Source organism: Poeciliopsis prolifica, unplaced genomic scaffold, assembly GCF_027474105.1.
Source record: "Poeciliopsis prolifica strain line A6 unplaced genomic scaffold, Auburn_PproV2 SCAFFOLD058, whole genome shotgun sequence".
NCBI lineage: Eukaryota > Metazoa > Chordata > Actinopteri > Cyprinodontiformes > Poeciliidae > Poeciliopsis > Poeciliopsis prolifica.
The window spans coordinates 2,112-22,715 of record NW_026562433.1 but is presented as its reverse complement, the minus strand read 5'-3'; the positions used below and the strand labels follow the sequence as shown (position 1 = coordinate 22,715).

The 20,604-nt window shown below is 37.7% G+C and overlaps 1 protein-coding gene across 1 annotated transcript; it reads left to right on the top strand.

Annotated features, from left to right (window-relative positions):
- The first annotated feature begins 15,424 nt into the window (after positions 1 to 15,424).
- Positions 15,425 to 19,336, top strand: LOC129379532 (ADAMTS-like protein 1). The gene is made up of 5 exons (XM_055060356.1): positions 15,425 to 15,536; positions 15,640 to 15,894; positions 16,503 to 16,766; positions 17,684 to 17,755; positions 19,128 to 19,336. The coding sequence occupies exons 1-5, from the start codon at positions 15,425 to 15,427 to the stop codon at positions 19,334 to 19,336; spliced, it is 912 nt and encodes a 303-aa protein (XP_054916331.1).
- Positions 19,337 to 20,604: the final 1,268 nt, after the last annotated feature.

Below are 20,604 nucleotides of genomic sequence, written 5' to 3'. Positions count from 1 at the left end.
GTCTCATTTTGCAGATTCCTGAGATCCAGATAGAGCAGCATCTTCTCCAGACTTGTTGAGGGGCCTCTCGCCTCCGCGGGCTCAGGATCTGAGCTTTCAGTTTTCTCGCCTCTTTCACATAAAGAAGTTTCTGACGTCCATGTGATTTTGATATAGAATGGCTGAATCTGTCAGCATCTCCTCTACAAAGTCATTTAGCTCCTCTGGAGATGCATCAGGTACTTCCATTTCTTCTGACAGCATCTCCTCTATGAGACTGTCCAGATCCATATCATCAGTGACGTTGTTTTCAGGCACACTGTCGTCAAGTCTGGCCACTTTTCTTATCGGAGGTCCGACTTCCTCGGTGTTTTGCAGCGTCGTCTCCAGATTTTCCAACCTTCTTTTGTAGCTCACCTTCTTGATAGAGTGCATCTGCCGGAATGCCATGAGTTGTTTTTGGAGCTGGTCTTTCTCGGACTCCAGTTCATCAATAATCTTTAGGTCCCTCATCAATTTGTAGGAAAGAGCATTTACCTCCTTATCGACGTACTGCTTAAATATCTGTGCCTGCTCTCTTAGAGCAGAAACGTCCCTTTCATATGTAGCCATAAGTTTCTGGTGAGAATCTTTAGTCTGTTCCAGTTCACTTCGGAGAAGACTCTCTGTTTCTCTAAAGTTGTCTATCTCCTGGGACATTTGTCGTTGCAGGTCCTCCTTCTCGGCTCTCAGCTTTTCAAAGCGCTTTTCGTTCTGCTCGAGTTTCTCCTCGTAAAACATCTTAGATTCGACCTGGAGCTTCTCCTCACGATCGTTGGCTTCATATTTTGATTTAAGCTCCTCGTATCGCGTCTTCATTTCTTCCAGCTCTTTGTGGAGGGCGTCACCTCTTTCTTTTTCTGCCTTGATTTCTGAGGTGAACGCTTCCTCGTTGACAATGCAAGACACCTTCAGCTGCTCCAGGTCCTCTTGCAGCAGCCTTTTCCTCTTGTGTCTTATTTCGCCATGGAGAGTGGAAGCGATGGCGACAGGGTTGAGAGTCTCAGAATCGGCAAACTTCTCTACTGCCAGCAGTGTTCTCTTCATTTCTTTGCCCCTGTTGATAAAAACCTTCTTGAGATTTCTCTGCTTTTCCAGCTCAGCTTTGGTGTCTTTCAGCTCTTTCTCCAGAATGAGCACCTTTTGGTTCTCTTGAAACCACTTGGCTCGCTCCATTTCCAAGAGAGAGCCAAGTCTCTGGAGTTCTCTCTGGAGCTCAGCGGGAGACGCTCTGTTCTCACTCCATCCTTGTTGTTGTTGTCCACCTCTCCACGCCCTCGGCTGGGATCTGAACCCTCCTTTGGGATGCTGTGGCCTTTGATACGGCATATCTCGATCTGCAAACAATGTCAACCTCGACTTTATTGGCGCTTTGCGTACGTCTGAACTGGTCATCGTGTAGCTAGCAATGAGCAGAAGGTGGAAGTTTGCTACATAAGAGAACAGAGATGATGACATCACAAGCATGACTAGTTGTGACATCATACAAAGAGTGTTGACCATGGAGATCTCTGCCGCACTAATCAGCAGCCCCTCACCTTCCTTCCTGTATCAGATGGGGATGCGCTGTTGACGTGGCTGTCGTTTATTTTTCCTGTCGGTTTTTGTTCATGTTGGTTTTTCTTTCTTTTGGTTGCTTTTTGGGACACGTTACATGAGTCATCAAAATGTCAGACAGCAACACTGTTTTCAGTCACAGTCTTCTTCAGATTCACTGGAAGATTGAACACTGGAGATCCTTCCTGCCATCCACCAACAAACCTTGAACATTCTTGGATGAGATATTCAAGGGTTATTGCATCAAACCAGAGATTAGGAGCTAGAACTTTAGATTTGGTGAATATATAATGTTAAGAAAGAAAGTCGGTTTCCTGGTTCTGCAGGAGAGATGAGAGAGGATGATAAATCACTGAATAGTCCGGAAAAATGTTTATATATATATATCTGTACGTATATAAATACATTTATATATGTATATAAACATATATATGTATACATACATATATTTATGTATGTATGTATTGTTGTTGTCAAAAGTTTACATACACTTGTAAAAAACATAATGTCATGGCTGTCTTGAGTTCCCAATAAGTTCTACAACTTTTCCTTTTCTGTGATAGAGTGATCGAGACACATACATGTTTGGCACAAAAAACAGTCATAAAGTTTGGTTCTTTCATAAATTTATTATGGGTCTGCTGAAAATGTCACCAAATCTGCTAGATCAAAAATATACATACAGCAACATAAATGGTAAATTTTGGTGATGTAGAGAGTTTTGTCAATCAAATTAGCTTCATGTCATGGTCTCTTCACTTCTTGTAAGTGATTCTGATTGACTACAGTTGTTTACTGTTCTTGAGCCCATTGAAATAGGGCTCATTTGACCCTGTGATTAGACTCAGCCTCAAAAGCTACAATGGGAAAGTCAAAGGAACTCAGTGTGGATCTGAAAAAGCGAATTATTGACTTGAACAAGTCAGGGAAGTCACTTGGAGCCATTTCAAAACTGCTACAGGTCCCAAGAGCAACTGTGCAGACAATTATTCGCAAGTATAAAGTGCATGGAACAGTTGTGTCACTGCCACGATCAGGAAGAAAATGCAAGCTATCACATGCTGCCGAGAGGAGATTGGTCAGGATGGTCAAGAGCCATGGACTGAGAGGCTGCTGTGCAAGAAAGAAGCACTTGCTCCAGAAAAGGCACCTTAAGACTCGGCTGAAGTTTGCTGCTGATCACATGGACGAAGATAAAACCTTCTGGAGGAAAGTTCTGTGGTCAGACAAAACAAAAATCGAGCTGTTTGGCCACAACACCCAGCAATATGTTTGGAGGAGAAAAGGCGAGGCCTTTAAAAGTGTAAGTGAAAAAGGTGTATGGTAAAGAGCTATTTAGTAGGTGAAAAATGTGAGTGCCAACCAAAACAGAGACTTTTATAATGTTTTAGCTTTAACTTTTAAATTTGAGCTTTAACCACAGAAAGATACATAATTTTTTAAAGTTTAATTAGTAATAGTTTTATAACAAATTGGTCAGATCATGATTTCTTAGTTAATGTCAAGTTGTCACAGCGAAGAAATATTGAATAATGTCAACTTTGTATTGAAAGTGTCATGATTTACCGAATGACACTTTATGACAAAAGTCATAAATATTCACAAAGACTTACTTCATATTTGTGACTGGCGTTATATCATGTTTATGACGGTGTCTTATTCACAACTCGTCAAATAAAGTTAAATTCTTTCTCTTAAACTAATACATTATGTTGTTTATGTGAACAGTTCTCAATCGAGCCACTGTGACCCTGAACCCAAACTGGCCTCTGATATACAAAGGTGAGAAAGTTATTCTCCAGTGTGAGATCCCAGGAGGAGAAGGAAGAAAGTGGACCTTTGAATGGAGACCAACCAGGTTAAATGAACCTCAAACATCCCAGGAATACATTATCATAACTTCAGCCAAAGAGTCTGATAGTGGATAATACAGCTGCAGAGGAACAAGTGGAGATGAATCAACAGACTGGAGCGATGTGGTCGTATTAACTGTGTGTAAGTTGGTCATAAATCATAAAATAAATATTTAATGTGTTTGGTATGAGTAAGCTGAGTGTGTTTTTCTGAACCTATGTTTACATAGCAGTTGTTATCAGTGTTAATATTTTAGATATTTCAGCCACTAATTGGTCTCATCCTTTTTCCAACGTTGTTCTTCATTAATTGTACAAATGGACGAAATTACAATTTAATGTATGTCTTGAGTTCAGCACAAAAGTTTGATTTAACTCAAGTCTGTCTTAGTTTTAAAGGTATATCGCTATTGATAGTTGTGCAAGAGTAGATCATTAAAATAGGATGTAAGAGTAAGATACAAACTAACATTTCTCTCTCAGTTCATTCTAAGGCGAGAAAATGAAATAACCATTTAAGAGTGTTTTTTAAAAATGTAGTTAGGAAGCATTACAATCTTTTTTGATATGCTACAACTCGAAAATGTTCTAGTTTGTCAAACTATATATATTTTTAAATTGAAGCCTTTGGGTAACATAGAAATATTATAACACTTGACTGTTTGAAAAGTAACAGTGTTGAAAACATCAATGTGACTCTCCAACAGATGAACTCTCTGTGTCTCCATCATGGCTGAGTCCTGGAGCCTCAGTGACTCTGAGCTGTCAGGTTGAACCTTCACCTTCAGGAACCAGGTCTTCTGGTATAAAGCTGTTCCTGATCCAACAAGGAGATCCTACAGCTATGAGCTGCTGCCTGGCAGCTCTGATGGGACTGATGAGAATTTCTACATTGTTCATGGACTCAATAATACAGCAGGTTATGTGTGTGAAGCAGGACGTGGAAAACCAAACTACAGAAATCCAAGTTTTGTCTTTTCAGTAGGTCAGTTTGTTTCGATGTGTCTCCTTTCAATGAGCAAGTAATGATCTGTTTACATTGTTCCTATTCAGCCATGCACTTTATCTTTAGCAGTAAATTAATTACATTGATTTATCATCAAAGTAAAGAAGAAATGTCAAAGTTTTTATCTTGATTTTCATACAGTGTTGAATTTTAAATCCAAAGCAGCAATAAAACATAAAATGAAAAAGTGAAAAGTAAAAGTTTTGGTGCTTTTGACAAAAACAGGCCACCTCCAAAATCAGTCATAAACCGCAGTTTGTGTCTTTTGAGACAAGTTTTTGTTGAAGACATTTTATATGATGAGTTTTTATCTATGATAAGATTAATATTTGACTTAAGACATTAAATATGTTTTCAGCTTTATTCAGTATTTTTGTAAGTGGAGTTATTTTATTGTGCTATAAAATGGCACTATCTGTCTGGAAAACATATAAAACTGCCCCTTTAAAAATGTCCCACCCTTACGCCATCAGTCCACAAAATGTTCCAATTTAGACGAATTTAGTAATTTGTAGCATCGGGGCATCATATGAACTACAAGCACAAACTTTAGAACTGGACGTCACTTATATGAACGAGGCAACACAGTTATGATTGCAGATCTTTGACTTTATTCCACCAACAGTGACAACCAAAGACACATTTATCATGTGGTATGTCTAAAGCACCGAAACTAGACATCTGAAAAAAAATTATTTTCTGAAAACTAAACAAATTATCTTTCAGTATCAAGATTTGGACTTAACCTCTGAAATTACAGCAGGTGATATCCAATTCTACAGACTCCAAAAGGGACACAGTTGGTTAAATAATCAACACAAACATATTAAAGCCCTGGTACTAGCATGTTTCCTAACTGATTCAAATGAACATCAATAAGACTGATCTATTAATTCATCTTTGGCAATAAAATTGGTTCTGAATCATCAGTTTTTTGCTTCACAAGCTTTTAAGCACACAGCCACACCACAACCTGCTGGCCATTAGCAACGCCGTGACTGCTGTTGTTTTTCTGGCATCAAAGCCACATCAGGCTAACAGCACGATGCTATCATTAAACAACAATTTAGTTTCACATAAGTCACAGTTTTAGGCCTGCTGTGAAGGCCACAAAACTTTTCATAATGACGCGTAGAGGAACGATGTCAGACACGTACAGAACAAATGAATCATGTGACTTTGCAGAGCTCCCTATCAGAGCTAACAGCAACACCTTCTCTATGTGGTCAGTAAATGTGCTCAGCTCTAAATGAATAACAAGCAATACTTGTGAGAGTGTGGAAAGTAGCGCAACAATAGTGGTATTACTGTGGTTAGTGTAGTTGCCATGTGCATCAACTTGTCTAGCTACTTTGTAGCATCATGTTTAGTTGTAGTTACACCTGCAGATCTTTTACAAAAAGTCTCCATGAGCGTCACAAACTTGGTTTTTAAAGCATTCCTTGTAAAAGAGTGGATGACTGATGCTAAAACAATGCAGTACAAGGATATAATATTGTATTTATAAACACATTTTAAAAGAACAAGCTCTCTAATAATTTTTGCACCACAATTTCATGCATATGCGGAAATCCACATCACCTATTTACATCTGTGCAATTTTGGTTGAGTGTTTTTTAAAGGCCAAGTGCAGATCTTTGCACATGAAACAAGTGAACATGCAGCGGACAGGAAGCATAACGGCTTCTAATAACTGCTGCCACCAAAGCGGGGAGGAAACCGACAGTCTACACATAGGTAGTCAGGTAGAACCTCGCATTTGATCTGCATGTGAGGATGGGGAACGAGCTGCTGCTGAGGCTGAACTTCTTCAGTAAGTAAATGACTGAATCTCTATTGGCATTTTATATAAAAGTGTAAAACTGGTTGAAAATGTTCATCTGGCACTTAAAGTGACATTTTAATTACCCAGTTAGGTAATGTGAGTTAATAAAAAAGCTATTTTCATGTGAAAATACAAATGTTTAATGTAATATCACTAATTGTGTCAGTTTGATAGAAATGTGTCTCCTAAAGAAGTTTATCTTTGTTTCAGTGCTCTGTGTGATCTTTTATGGAAACACTGAAGGTGAGAAATATATTTCATTTTTCTTATTTATTTTCTGTAATGTATTGATGTTATTTTTTATCAGATTTTTCATTTTAATACAGCTAGTATGATGTTTTGTCTAGCGTTGCAGCCATTTTAAGTATAAGTACAAATTTATAGGCAAGTGAAACTAAACTAACAACCAGTGACTAGATGTTTTTTTATAGTTTGACCTTTCCCTTCTGGCTGTCAGCTAAAACCCAATGTACCGACCACAACCACCACAGGATCTCACCAGCACCTAAAACAGGATGCATCGTTTTTAACCACTTAAGTTTCATGCTCTGACTAAAAGAACAAAGTTGAATTAACCAGTTACTGAACTAACTGGTGACTAAACTAACCAGTTACTGAACTAACTGGTGACTAAACTAACCAGTCTATAAGACATTTGTGTGAATTTGACAACACGACCATATAACCATACATTAGTCTGCTGATAATTATGTATTAATATACCTGACAATAGTTCAGTTGTGACTGACAGTTTCATACATCTGTTCCACAATTTACCTTCAGCTGCAGTCTTGAGGTATCCTCATATGCTATACTGTTCGGCCCAGCTATAATTAAGATAATTAAGTTCCAGTTGCTAACCTGAAAATGGCTGGCACATCTAAAGAGCAGGATATACTCCACAATTAAAAAAATTACAACAAAAAAATGCATATCTTTTGTACTTTGGGCAAAATACTCGCGTTGGGTTTCAATCATCTGGAATGTCCAATTAGAAAAAGAGGACCAACAGCTTCCTGGTCTAAAATGAAGCCTAGGCGTAAATTCAAGCTGGGAGACAGAACACAGCCGATCCCCATCACTCACAACACGCTGCAGCCAACCAGGATCGGCGCCACACCACCCAATCATCGTTAAGCCGGTCTCTTTAAGGAGCCTAGCCACCGGGTGTCTGCCTGCTCGTCAGCCGTGCTTCATCCCGCCTCCTCCCCATCTCCACCTTCAGCCCGACGAACATCCTCCAGGCCCACTCTTCGTTTCTCCTCCAAGGCTCCGCTCCATCACCAGGATTCGGACCGGGGGCAAAGACTAGTGAGCTTCGCCGGACTCATCATCTACCCTCAGTGATCCTCAGCTCACTAGTCTTCTGCCGGGTTAGAGCGCCAAAGAATTTGTTCATTAAAATCTTCTAACTGCTTCTTTTCTCTGTGTGAGTCGATACAGATTGAATTACTCTCCTTTTGTTCTGCAAAAATACTGATCAGGGGCGTGCTGTGGTGGCGTAGGGGTTTAGCACAACCCACATATGGAGGCCTTAGTCCTTGACGCAGCCGTTGTGGGTTCGACATTTGCCACATGTATTGCCCTCTTTCTGTGTCACCTCTTTCCTGTCAGCCTACTTTAAAATAATAATAATAAAAAAGATACGAGCCACAAGAGCCAACAAAAATCCTCAGAGAAATAAACGAAACAAAAACATGGCTGATCAAACTGTTAGTCAGAATTGATGCAACTGTTTGGTTCACAAATGAAGTTTTGAGACAGGAAAGCAGAACATCCTGTAATAATGTTCAATAATAACTCCACATAGTGACCCCAGAGAAACATTTATAAATTCTCAACTTTTACTTTTTTCCCAATACAAAAAACTATGATGTGACTCTAATTTTTTAATCATTACTAAGTTATTATCATTATGATAGTTTCTGAGCTCTCAGGGGTTTCTCTGACAGCTCACCAACGGCGATGTCTTTTCCTATGACACTTCAAAAAACAGTATTTATATGACTGAAACTCCATTTCAGGACGCCTTAAAATGAAATGTTTCTGTTCATGTTATAAATTTTAATTGAGACATTTTGAGTTTTCAATCATCTTCGATATCTTCAATTTCATGTTTAAACCATTTTTGCTGCATATTTCCATTTCTAATACTGAAGGTTTGATCAACTGGATTTTGAAGTGACTTAGAGTTCATGTGCTCGTTTTGTGTTACTTGATTTTAATCCAGATGTACGTTAGCTAAGATAAATTAGTGTTTAGTGCAAAGTTAATTTGGAAAAAGATGCTGTGGGAAAAATAAGTCTAAATTTTTGAGATTTTGTCATCTGAAGCAATAGAAAAACAATCAGTTAGCTGTTAAAAATATATTTCCTGTCTTTACCTGCATATCACACATGCAAACAACCAAAAGAATATTTCTGTCTGTTTTCCGGATGAAAACTGTTTTGTTTTTGTTGAATAGTTTCCAAGCCGACTGCGATCCTTCAACCCAGTGGGTCTGTTGTATATAGTGGAGAGAAAGTCACTCTGAGATGTGAGATCAAGGAAGGAGGAAGAACTCAGTGGACATATGAATGGAGAACAAACAATAGAAACATTCAAATAAGATCCAGTGAATACAGCATCAATAAAGTCTATGAATCTCACAGTGGAGTTTACAGCTGTATGGCTACAGGAGATCATCAACAACAGAATGGAGCGATGGCGTCACACTGACAGTGAAATGTGAGTCTGATTTAGAAACTTTATATTGTTTGGATTTAATATAAAACCAGGTTTCTGTTATTTCTGACTACAAGCAAAATAAAAGCAAGAGACTTTCTATTAGATAAATAAAAACAGCTACATGTCACTGAAGTAAATTTGAACTTAACATATTCAACTTTTTAAGATGATTAAGTTTAGTAAACTTGTCATGAATTAATTCATAGTTTGATTATTGAGTCACTTTTATTTTTCTTTAATCCAACAGCATATAAACCCAGAGTCACACTGACAGCAGACAGAACATTCATACCACTAGAGGGCAGCACAACACTGACCTGCTCTGTGGACGGATCTGATGACTGGAAGTTTGATTGGTTCAGAAATGATCAACAATATTCTGCAGCGAGAGGAAACTGGGATCCAAACAGAGTTATCTCTGTCTCAGAGGGAGAGTACAGCTGCAGAGGAGGAAGAAAATATTCAAGTTTTCAAACTGAAAAAAGTGATAAAATCTCTGTTGTGAAGATTGGTTTTTGTTAATGTTGTTGTGTTTTTGTTAATGTTGTGTTTTTGTTAATGTTGTAGTGTTTTGCACCTCAGGGCCATCGTAACAATTGGTTAAACAGTCAATTTAATATACATTAAATTAAACAATACATTGTTCTATCCACTGTTAAATATATATAAAAAAGGCTGTGAATTTAATTAAAATAAGTTGCTTTTATAAGTTGTTTTTATTATTTATGTTGCCTTTAATTTAGACCAAAGCGAAATTTAGACCAATGAACCACAAGGGGGCGCCAGATAATCCTTGCAAATACAAGAAAGACGTTCGCTGTGCAAAATCCTCCAGAAAAGATCAGCATCCATGAATAAATGACAAAATACACATACAGATTACACTTATGCAAAAATAATGACTCAATACCTAAATAAGTCACTATTAGGTTTATTATTAGGTCAATTGTGAACATTTAGTTTATGTTTTGAATGTAAAAATCGATTTTTGTTATTATTATTAATAATAGAATTGTAACATTATGAACCACCAGGGGGCTGGATATCACATATATGAGAAATAGAAAAACAGTTTTTATTGTCAAGCAAAGTGGGACATTCAGGTGTAACAGATATAAATGTTCACACAAAAACTTCTTGAAGCGTTAAAACAATATATTAAAAAACAAGATGAACAAAAATAGTAATAATAATGAAATACAGTAAAGACAGAGTGGATGGTAGAAATGCAAGTTTTCATGCAAAGACATTGATGTTGTTGGAAGCAATGATGGTTATAAAGTTTAAAAGCTTCTGAGAGGAAGGATCTGCGATTACGCTCCTTTGTGCATTAAGGATGCAGCAGTTTGTCACTGAAGGAGTTCTGCACTCCGGCTGCAGTAATTTCAGGTTTTTAGCTTCACACTCTGGTTTTTGTCCCTGTTGACACACAGACTGGTGCTGCTAACACCTTTTCTTTCTTTATCACTACGCCAATAGCAGACTGGAGCTGGATGGCTGAACAGGTGTTACGACCCGTCTAGGGGTCCAGGTCATAACACGAGTGATCCATCCTCCTCTGATCTCGAGCGGTCAACACAAACAAAATTGACATTTTATAACGTTATTTATTGTAAAAAGATGTATTTTTTGTTGATACTGAAATGTTACAGCCAAGGGAGTAGATGTCTTCAGAGTGAGCCCAATGCCGAAAACAACAAACAAAAGGAACTATCTAAATATTAACGAACTTACCTAAAAAATAGAGAATCCAAATAACAAAAACTTACCTCCCTAACTACGAAAACAGGAGAAAACTAATGAAACATAAACGGCAGCTCACTCCTACAAACTCCAGAACGCTACATGATTTTTACAAACAACACAAAAGAGTGCGGCCGGTTGAGATGAGCGGAGGACGGATGACAGGAAGTGCGCGTCTTCAGCTTTTATATCCGTCACCTCCGGGAGACCACCAATAGGACGTCCGTCGTCTTCCGTCAACCAATCAGAGGCAGGCACCTGCACACTCAGATTTGCATAATTACGACGCCAGTCGTGACAACAAGTTTTAGCACAGACGACCCACAACATGGAAGACCTGGACTCAAATCGTGGCCTGGGATTTTTATGCATGGAGTTTCTTCCCATGAATCATGGATTCTCTCCAGGTAATCTGGTTTCCTAAAATAGTTTCTAATATGAGTTTTTTTTAATGTCTCTCTCAGAAATGTTGACATCTGTTTAGGGTGAACCTCACCCCTCGCCTCTAGAGATAGACACCAGCGCCCCTTGTGGTGAATGGAAACTTGAACTCTCCAATTCGGCCCAGTTAGTCTTATTCATGATGACTTGATAAGTCATCATTTTATTTTCCTCCATCCTCTCACTGGTCTTCAAAGTAAGGGCGAAGTGTGAAGTGAGGAAACGCGGGATCACTTTCTCTTCACAGTAAACATCCTGAGCATCAGGGTCATGAGTCCATGTGGAGTTCAAAGGTCAGTAACATCCTCTGAACTCAACAGTAGGTGACTCAGAAAAGACATTTGGTCAGCATCGTATCATCAGACACACATGGCCTTTAATAAGCGCAGAGCTGAAAGAAAATGTGAAATTCCAGATATTATTTTTATCAGGCAATTTATTAAAATGTGTATTCTGACTTTTTAGTGCACCTCACATTCAAACAAATGGCTTCCTTGTTGGTCGACATGGACTTGTCTGTGTATTCTCGACATTGATGTCTGCCTCTGATGGTCAGATCCATAATGTGCCTTTTGTTGATTAAGTTTTGGTTTCTGAGAACTTATTAAAGCAATGAACCAACAAAAATAAGGAACATGTTATACAAAGCACAAATATTTCTGGCCATGTATTTGCTGGTGTCAGCACGTCCGTTTATGGAAACGATCTTTTGCTCACTGTTTGAGCTGCAACACCCTCAGCCAACCCAGAATGTATCATCTGTCCTGTTCTGCTGCCTATACAGCTTACCTGCCGTCTGCTGCTCTGCCTCAGTTTTCCAGCCATCTTGTCTCCCAGTGGTTTGCCGACATTCTTGTCATTTGAACTGTTTTTGACTCGGCCTCCATTTCTTTCTTGGGTTGTTTTGCGGTGCTTGACCCCTGTCCTCCCTCTGTCCAGTCTTTTGTGTTCTGGATTTGTCAGCAGGTCTGATTATTTTTTTCTTTTTTCTTTTTTTTGCGCGGCCATTTAGATCATTGTTTATGTCCTGATTTATTGCGTCTGAATATTTCTGGCGTAGAGTCATGATGCATGTTTGCTATTATTGACACAAGAGTCAGATCGCATTTTAAAGTAACGTCCTCAACAAAACCAGCAAACGACACAAGATATTACAGTAACCTCTTTCCATTCGCCCTCACATGCTTTCCCTCGACTTTTCCCACATTACATTTAAAAGAAATACCATTACCAAATATTTTCATATAAAGCATTATGTTATAGTTGCACATTTAAATGGTGCTTTTGCTTTGTCATTCTCATGTTTTCTGTATGTTTGCCCACTCAGTTGGGGCTTTCCTGTTCAAAACCAGATTTCCACCACATCCGTAGTGAATCTACTCAAACCAATTACTAACAATGACATCAGAACAGACCTTTGACCCTTCTTTAGACTAAACCTCTGTGTGGGGGTGTTCAAGCAGTGGAAAGAGTTTGTGGTCAAAGACATTTGTGTTAAAAAATGTCTGTGTAGATGGCCCACCCTTTAAACAATCTATATTAGAAACACATTCAACCGTTGCTGCATTGGACAGGAAACCTGATTCTAACACATCACTGTGGTCAAAGCTGCACCTGCGTACTTTATGAGTATGTATGAGTAAAAGGGAAGGAAACAGGCATTTAGAGAATTAATTTTTTTTTAGTGCCTTAAACGCGACTTCTCCTTTTGTTTTAACTACTTTAGCGAGAGCAAAGTGCAGCTGCTCCACTCAGCTGTGCAGCAGGTCTGGAAGTGAAGATGGGGGAAACTTTACTCTGCAGACTGGGCTTCTTTTGTAAGTAAATTACTGGATGTCTATTCACTGTTTTGATACAATTATTGTGCAGAGTGGGGAAAGCAGCTCTTTGCTATTTTAGACTATCTTTTTTATAATTCCGAAGTTAGTCGAGAACAAACTGTGAAACATTTCAGAATCGTAAGAAGACTTGAAAATGATCAAATTGTGTTTGTGTCACATGGCAGTCGGTCGCCTGGATGATTTGTTGCAGCAGCAGAGTAACTGCGGAGAGATCAAATGTGAAAAGCTGGTTTGGTGTCGACCTTCTTATTGCTGTCCTATTCAATAAATTAAAATACGTCTGTATTCCAACGAGGATTGTTTGCCAGAGCCTACCTTTCAAAAATAACATTTAGGCAGGTATTGAATGTCGTTTTCATGTTGCCCACATTTCTCTAATTAATGGTTTTTCATTGGTCTGTGTCAGGGGTCGGCAACCCAGCATGTTGAAAGAGCCATTTTGGAGCAAAAAAACAACAAATCTGTCTGTAGCCGCAAAAAATTAAAAGCTTTATGTGAGATTTATGATGTTTAAGCTGTAAGTGTTTATATTTGTGAACACTTATAGTAAGGTGCGCTCTGTAGTCTGGAAAGTACGGTACTCTTTTTTGTTATTTGATAACTTCTCACTATAGTGCAACCATTCAGGTAATCTTTCTGGACTGGCAATGAATGCAAAGGATTCTGTCCAAGAATTGTAGAATCAGCTATTTTCCTCGTTCCCTCTGCTCTCCCACCACCACTCACCCGTCAGCTTGTTTACTGCCTCGCGCCCAGCCAGCTGAAAGAAATGTCACAGGCTTCGACGCAAATCGTCGTTGACAGAAATGTTGAAATTTAACATTTATTCTGCACATATTTATAGCATTGGGAAATATTAAGAGTGATTGTGTCAGAAACCATATTAAAACAAAAATATATTTCCCACCCCCATCTTTTTCAAATTTCAAACATTTTTTGAAAAAGCTCCAGAGAACCAACAGGGCGGCGCTGAAGAGCTGGTCCATGTAATATTCTCATTTTAAATGTCATATTCTCATGAGATGTGAGTGGAAAGTAATCAAGATCAATATTAGTTTTATGTTTGTCGGAAAATGTTTCATGTCACCTTAAAAAAAAAAAACAATCAATGTTTGTAATGATCAATTCTCATTCATTGCAGTGTTGTGGTCCCTCTGCTGTGGATGTGCTGAAGGTAAGAAACATGTTCTTTATGTTTCTAACCATGAATCATGATAACAGTTTATATATCAGCCATGTAACATAATATCTGACTCATGTTTTCAGTCCCGACAAGTTTACACAGAACAAGAAGCAGTTCTAAATTCATTGTGTTTATCTATTTCTATGATAGATGGAGGTAGAATTTATTTATTCTACCTATAGAATAAATTGATTCACATATTTATCTACTATGTCATGACCAATTGGCATATTAATTATGTAATTCCAGAAAATTTTACAACCTGGCGTTAGTCAGCTTATTTACACTGGTGCATTTCTCTCTGGGTTTTGTATTAATTTGGACAAGTTTCAATCCGAGAGCCTTTATTCACATATTTTACTGCTTTAGCTGCAGGAGGATTGGCAAATTAAACTCAGTGATTTAATTGCTGTCCCCATCTTAATTATTTTATTACATAAAGTTCATACTTCTATGTACTTTTTGAGAAAACAGTCACAAGCTTAATTTCTCCACTTTCTTTGTCTTGAAATCCTGCGGCCAGAGTTGATCTGACTCATGCTGCTACAGCAGAAACCGGCTGATAAAATCTAAAGAGTCTGCAAAGGCTGAAGTGTCAAATCTGCACAGCTGAGAGCAGAAGATAACATACACTGAATAGACAGATGCATTTTGTCCTCATTCCCTCAAGTTAAATCAGATCAAACTTCTCTTGTTTTAGGTCAGCTGGAATTACTTAAGTTGCTTCGGTTTGTTAGTGCCAGAGAGTGTGGGTTGAAGTTTTGGTTTGGTTCATCAGAACCAGCAGGACTTTCCTCCTACAGGCCTCAAAAGAGCCTTGCAGCTGTTGACCCTGTTTCCTGTTCATCACTGTTTCAAGCTTGGACCAGTTGATTGTCTGCAAAAGCAGAAGTAGAAATATTGCTGGTAGCAAAACCTGGCAGGGCCCTGATCCCAGAGACCAGTATTAAAATAGTATTATTGATCAGCATCAAATTGAAAAGTTGTTGAATTTTAGACATTGTAATAATAAAAACATTTTCTTGTTTGTTTTGTTCAATTTTATTTTTATTATCACACTTAAAGTAAGTAATGTTTGTATGAACAGTTTCCATTAAACCCAGTGTGATCCAACATCCCAAATGGACCCAGATATACAAAGGTGAACAAGTTACTTTGACATGTGAGATCCAGGGAGGCAGAGGAGCTGAGTGGACGTACGAATGGAGACCAGCCAATGAAAACTCTCCAATGACAAATGAATTGAGGATTATTCCAGCTGTCAGTGGAGATTACAGCTGCAGAGCTGAAACAGATGATAATAAAACAGAATGGAGTGAAGCCCTCAGACTGACAGTGTCAAGTGAGTTAGAATACAAATCTACACAAACTTAACCAAGAAAACTGAACCAGAACCAGGTCATGTTCTGATGGTTTGATTGATTTTTCTGCTTTGAATCCAACAGCAGATAAACCCAGAGCCACACTGACAGCAGACCCAACAATCATACCAGCAGGGGGCAGCATAACACTGACCTGCTCTGTGGACGGATCTGATGACTGGAAGTTTGATTGGTTCAGAGATGATCGACCAGTTCAGCTCAGTGGAACCAATGAACAACAAAGTGACGTCAGTGTCTCAGATGGAGGTGTCTACAGCTGCAGAGGACGAAGAGGAAATCCAGTTTATCAAACGGAAGAAAGCAACATTCAGAAAATTGGTGAGTTCAGTTCTATTCTGAAATAAAACAAAAAAAGCTGCTTTAAAATATTTATCTGTTTACTGGTCAAGTTTTATTACTGTTTGTTGAGCTCAGTTTGTGGTTCACCTTAAAACATAACATGTCTTTTTTTCTTTGTCAGTAAACATAATATGTTTTATTTTCATATCATTTAATGAGGCTTATAATCATAAGCTATAAGAATTCAGCATTTTCAGTTTTTTTTCTCAATATAATTTTCTGTCTTCTGATTGAATATTATAAATTTTAGTGTCTGCGCCGACTGTGAAGCAGCATCCCAGCTGGCCTGTCGTATTCACAGGAGAGACGGTCACTCTGAGATGAGATGGAGGACGATGAAGGAACTCAGTGGACGTATAAATGGAGTCCAGCCAATAGAAACTCTCCAACATCCAATGAATACAGGATCAACAGCGTCTCTGAGTCTGACAGTGGGAGTTACTATTGCATGGCTAGTAAAGAAGATCAGAACTCAGGCTGGAGTTTTCCCTTTGAACTGACAGTGAAATGTAAGTCTGACAGAAACATCCTCATTCTCACAATCCTAGAACATGGCTTGATTGATTTTTCTGCTTTGAATCCAACAGCAGATAAACCCAGAGCCACACTGACAGCAGACCCAACAATCATACCAGCAGGGGGCAACACAACACTGACCTGCTCTGTGGACGGATCTGATGACTGGAAGTTTGATTGGTTCAGAAATAATCGACCAGTTCAGCTCAGAGGAACCGATGAACAACAAAGTGATGTCAGTGTCTCAGATGGAGGTGTCTACAGCTGCAGAGGAGGAAGAGGAAATCCACTTTATCAAACTAAAGAAAGCGAAGAAGTCTCTGTTCTAAAAACCGGTGAGCTTTGTTCTTTTTCTGTAATAAAATAAACAATCTTTCTTAACTCTAGCATTTGTTTATCAGATGCTTTTTTGGAAGCCATATTGTAATCCCAATGATGAGAAAAAGCTTCAGTAAAAACAGTTTTTATATGACTGAAACTCCATTTGATGATGCCTTAAAATAAAACTGTTGTAAATTTTAATTGAGACATTTTGAGTTTTCAATCATCTTCAATACCTTCAATTTCATGTTTAAACCCTTTTTGCTGCATCTTTCCATTTCTAATACTGAATGTTTGATCAACTGGATTTTGAAGTAACTTAGAGTTCATGTGCTCGTCTTTGTGTTAGTTGATTTTAATCCAGATGTACTTTAGCTAAGATAAATTAGTGTTTTAGTGCAAAGTTAGTTTGGAAAAAGATGCTGTGGGAAAAATAAGTGTAAATTTTTGAGATTTTGTCATCTGAAGCAACAGAAAACATTCAGTTAGCTGTTTAATTTATTTTATTTCATTTATAGTATTTTATTTTATTTTGTTTTATTTATTTTATTATATTTTATATTATTTTATTTTATTTCCTGTCTTTAGCTGCATATCACACATGCAAACAACCCAAAAAAATTTCTGTCTGTTTTTATGTTGAAAAACTGTTTGTTTGTTGAATAGTTTCCAAGCCGACTGGACTTTGAGTTAGAAAACACAATTAATGCGTTTGTTAAAATACATTTAAAAAATCTTTTTTTTCTGAGTTTATGAGCTCAGAAATTAAAATAGTTTCTATAAAATTGTACTTTTGATTTATTAAATATTCAGCCAGAAAATGTTTGCTTAAACATTGTTGATGTGTGTGTCATACAGGTGAACATTAGAGATAATATAAGAATATTTCTGTCTGTTTTCCGGATGAAAACTGTTTTGTTTTGTTGAATAGTTTCCAAGCCGACTGTGATCCTTCAACCCAGTGGGTCTGTTGTATATAAAGGAGAGAAAGTCACTCTGAGATGTGAGATCAAGGAAGGAGGAAGAACTCAGTGGACAAATGTATGGAGAAAAAACGATGGAAACAATCAGAGAAGGTCCAGTGAATACAGCATCAATAGAGTCTCTGAACATCACAGTGGAGTTTACAGCTGTATGGCTACAGGAGGTCATCAACAAACAGAATGGAGCGATGGCGTCACACTGACAGTGAAATGTGAGTCTGATTTAGAAACTTTATATTGTTTGGATTTAATATAAAACCAGGTTTTCTGTTATTTCTGACCACAAACAAAATAAAAGCAAGAGACTTTCTATTAGATAAATATAAACAGCTTCATGTCACTGAAGTAAACACTACAGAGTCACTCTGCAGTTCAATGTTAAGCCTTTAATGTGGTACTAAGCTATACTCAACATTTTAAGACAGTTTAGTGTTAAAATAGTTTCGTTTTTCCTGAAGTTCTTATATGATTTAGTGATGTGGCCTCTGTGTCGAGGTATTGAAGAGTGTGTATTGAGTAATCAATGAGGGTTATTGTATCCAGGCTTGTGGTGTAGAAACAGGCGGTGACGTTTGAATCCTCCCAATCGGACCGAATCACATGACTGATTCAGAAACCGGACCTTGTGAATCCAAATGCATTGCTGTTTCTCCTGTCATATTTTCTTGTTTCAAGACTGTATTGTATATGTTTGCAATGTTTAGTGAGTTTCTTTTATGCAATGGACGTATTTTCCCCTTGTCTGGCAATAATGTAATCTTTCCTAATAAGCTTTGCACATGTTGATAATAAATTATCACCAAAAGCAAAACAGAGAAACCACCAAACAAAGATTAGTCACTAATATGATTTTCTTTTCCTTCTTTATTTAAAACCCGCAGCAGATAAACCCAGAGCCACATTGACAGCAGATAGAACAATCATACCAGCAGGGGGCATCATAAACTGACCTGCTATGTGGACGAATCTGATGACTGGAAGTTTGATTGGTTCAGAAATGATCAACAATATTTTGTTGGTCAGTTCAGAGTTATCTCTGTCTCAGATGGAGGAGTCTACAGCTGCAGAGGAGGAAGAGGAAATCCAGTTTTTCATACAGAAAAAAGCAACATTCAGAAAATTGGTGAGTTCAGTTCTATTCTGAAATAAAACAAAAAAAAGCTGCTTTAAAATATTTTTCTGTTTGCTGGTCAAGTTTTATTACTGTTTGTTGAGCTCAGTTTGTGGTTCACCTTAAAACATAACATGTCTTTTTTTCTTTGTCAGTAAACATAATATGTTTTATTTGCATATCATTTAATGAGGCTGATAATCATAAGCTATAAGAATTCAGCATTTTCAGTTTTGCTCAATATAATTTTCTGTCTTCTGATTGAATATTATACATTTTAGTGTCTGTGCCGACTGTGAAGCAGCATCCCAGCTGGCCTGTCGTATTCACAGGAGAGACGGTCACTCTGAGATGTGAGATGGAGGACGATGAAGGAACTCAGTGGACGTATAAATGGAGTCCAGCCAATAGAAACTCTCCAACATCCAATGAATACAGGATCAACAGCGTCTCTGAGTCTGACAGTGGGGAGTTACTGTTGTATGGCTAGTAAAGGAGATCAGAACTCAGGCTGGAGTTTTCCCTTTGAACTGACAGTGAAATGTAAGTCTGACAGAAACATCTCATTCTCACAATCCTAGAACATGGCTTGATTGATTTTTGCTTGAATCCAACAGCAGATAAACCCAAAGCCACACTGACAGCAGACCCAACAACCATACCAGCAGGGGGCAGCACAAACTGACCTGCTCTGTGGCTGGATCTACTGGCTGGAAGTTTGATTGGTTCAGAGATGAAGAACCAGTTCAGCTCAGAGGAACCAATGAACAACAAAGTGACGTCAGTGTCTCAGATGGAGGTGTCTACAGCTGCAGGAGGAGAAGAGGAAATCCAGTTTATCAAACGGAAGAAAGCAAAAAAGTCTCTGTTCTAAAAACCGGTGAGCTTGTTCTTTTTCTGTAATGAAATAAAATTCTTTGTTTAAATCTAGCATTTGTTTATCAGATGCTTTTTTAGAAGCCATATTGTAATCCCAATGATGAGAAAAAGCTTCAGTAAAGCAGTTTTTATATGACTGAAACTCCATTTGAAGATGCCTTAAAATGAAACTGTTGTAAATTTTAATTGAGACATTTTGAGTTTTAAATCATCTTCAGTATCTTCAATTTCATGTTTAAACCCTTTTTGCTGCATATTTCCATTTATAATACTGAAGGTTTGATCAACTGGACTTTGAAGTAACTTAGAGTTCATGTGCTCGTCTTTGTGTTACTTGATTTAATCCAGATGTACTTCAGCTAAGATAAATTAGTGTTTTAGTGCAAAGTTAGTTTGGAAAAGATGCTGTGGGAAAAATAAGTGTAAATTTTTGAGATTTTGTCATCTGAAGCAATAGAAAACATTCAGTTAGCTGTTTAATTTATTTTATTTCATTTTATAGTATTTTATTTTATTTTGTTTTATTATTTTATTATATTTTATATTATTTATTTTATTTCCTGTCTTTACCTGCATATCACACATGCAAACAACCCAAAAAATATTTCTGTCTGTTTTTATGTTGAAAACTGTTTTGTTTTTGTTGAATAGTTTCCAAGCCGACTGGACTTTGAGTTAGAAAACACAATTAATGCGTTTGTTAAAATACATTTAAAAAACTCTTTTTTTCTGAATTTATGAGCTCAGAAATTAAAATAGTTTCTATAAAATTGTACTTTTGATTTATCCAATATCCAGCCAGAAAATGTTTGCTTAAACATTGTTGATGTGGGTGTCATACAGGTGAACATTAGAGATAATATCAGGATATTTCTGACT

Bases quoted from the DNA above. Each gene is read 5' to 3' on its own strand.
- LOC129379532 (XM_055060356.1), top strand. From the start codon at position 15,425: ATGACAAATGAATTGAGGATTATTCCAGCTGTCAGTGGAGATTACAGC. The intron at 15,537-15,639 runs GTGAGTTAGAAT...TGAATCCAACAG, and splicing joins CCTCAGACTGACAGTGTCAA to CAGATAAACCCAGAGCCACA. The intron at 15,895-16,502 runs GTGAGTTCAGTT...TGAATCCAACAG, and splicing joins AAGCAACATTCAGAAAATTG to CAGATAAACCCAGAGCCACA.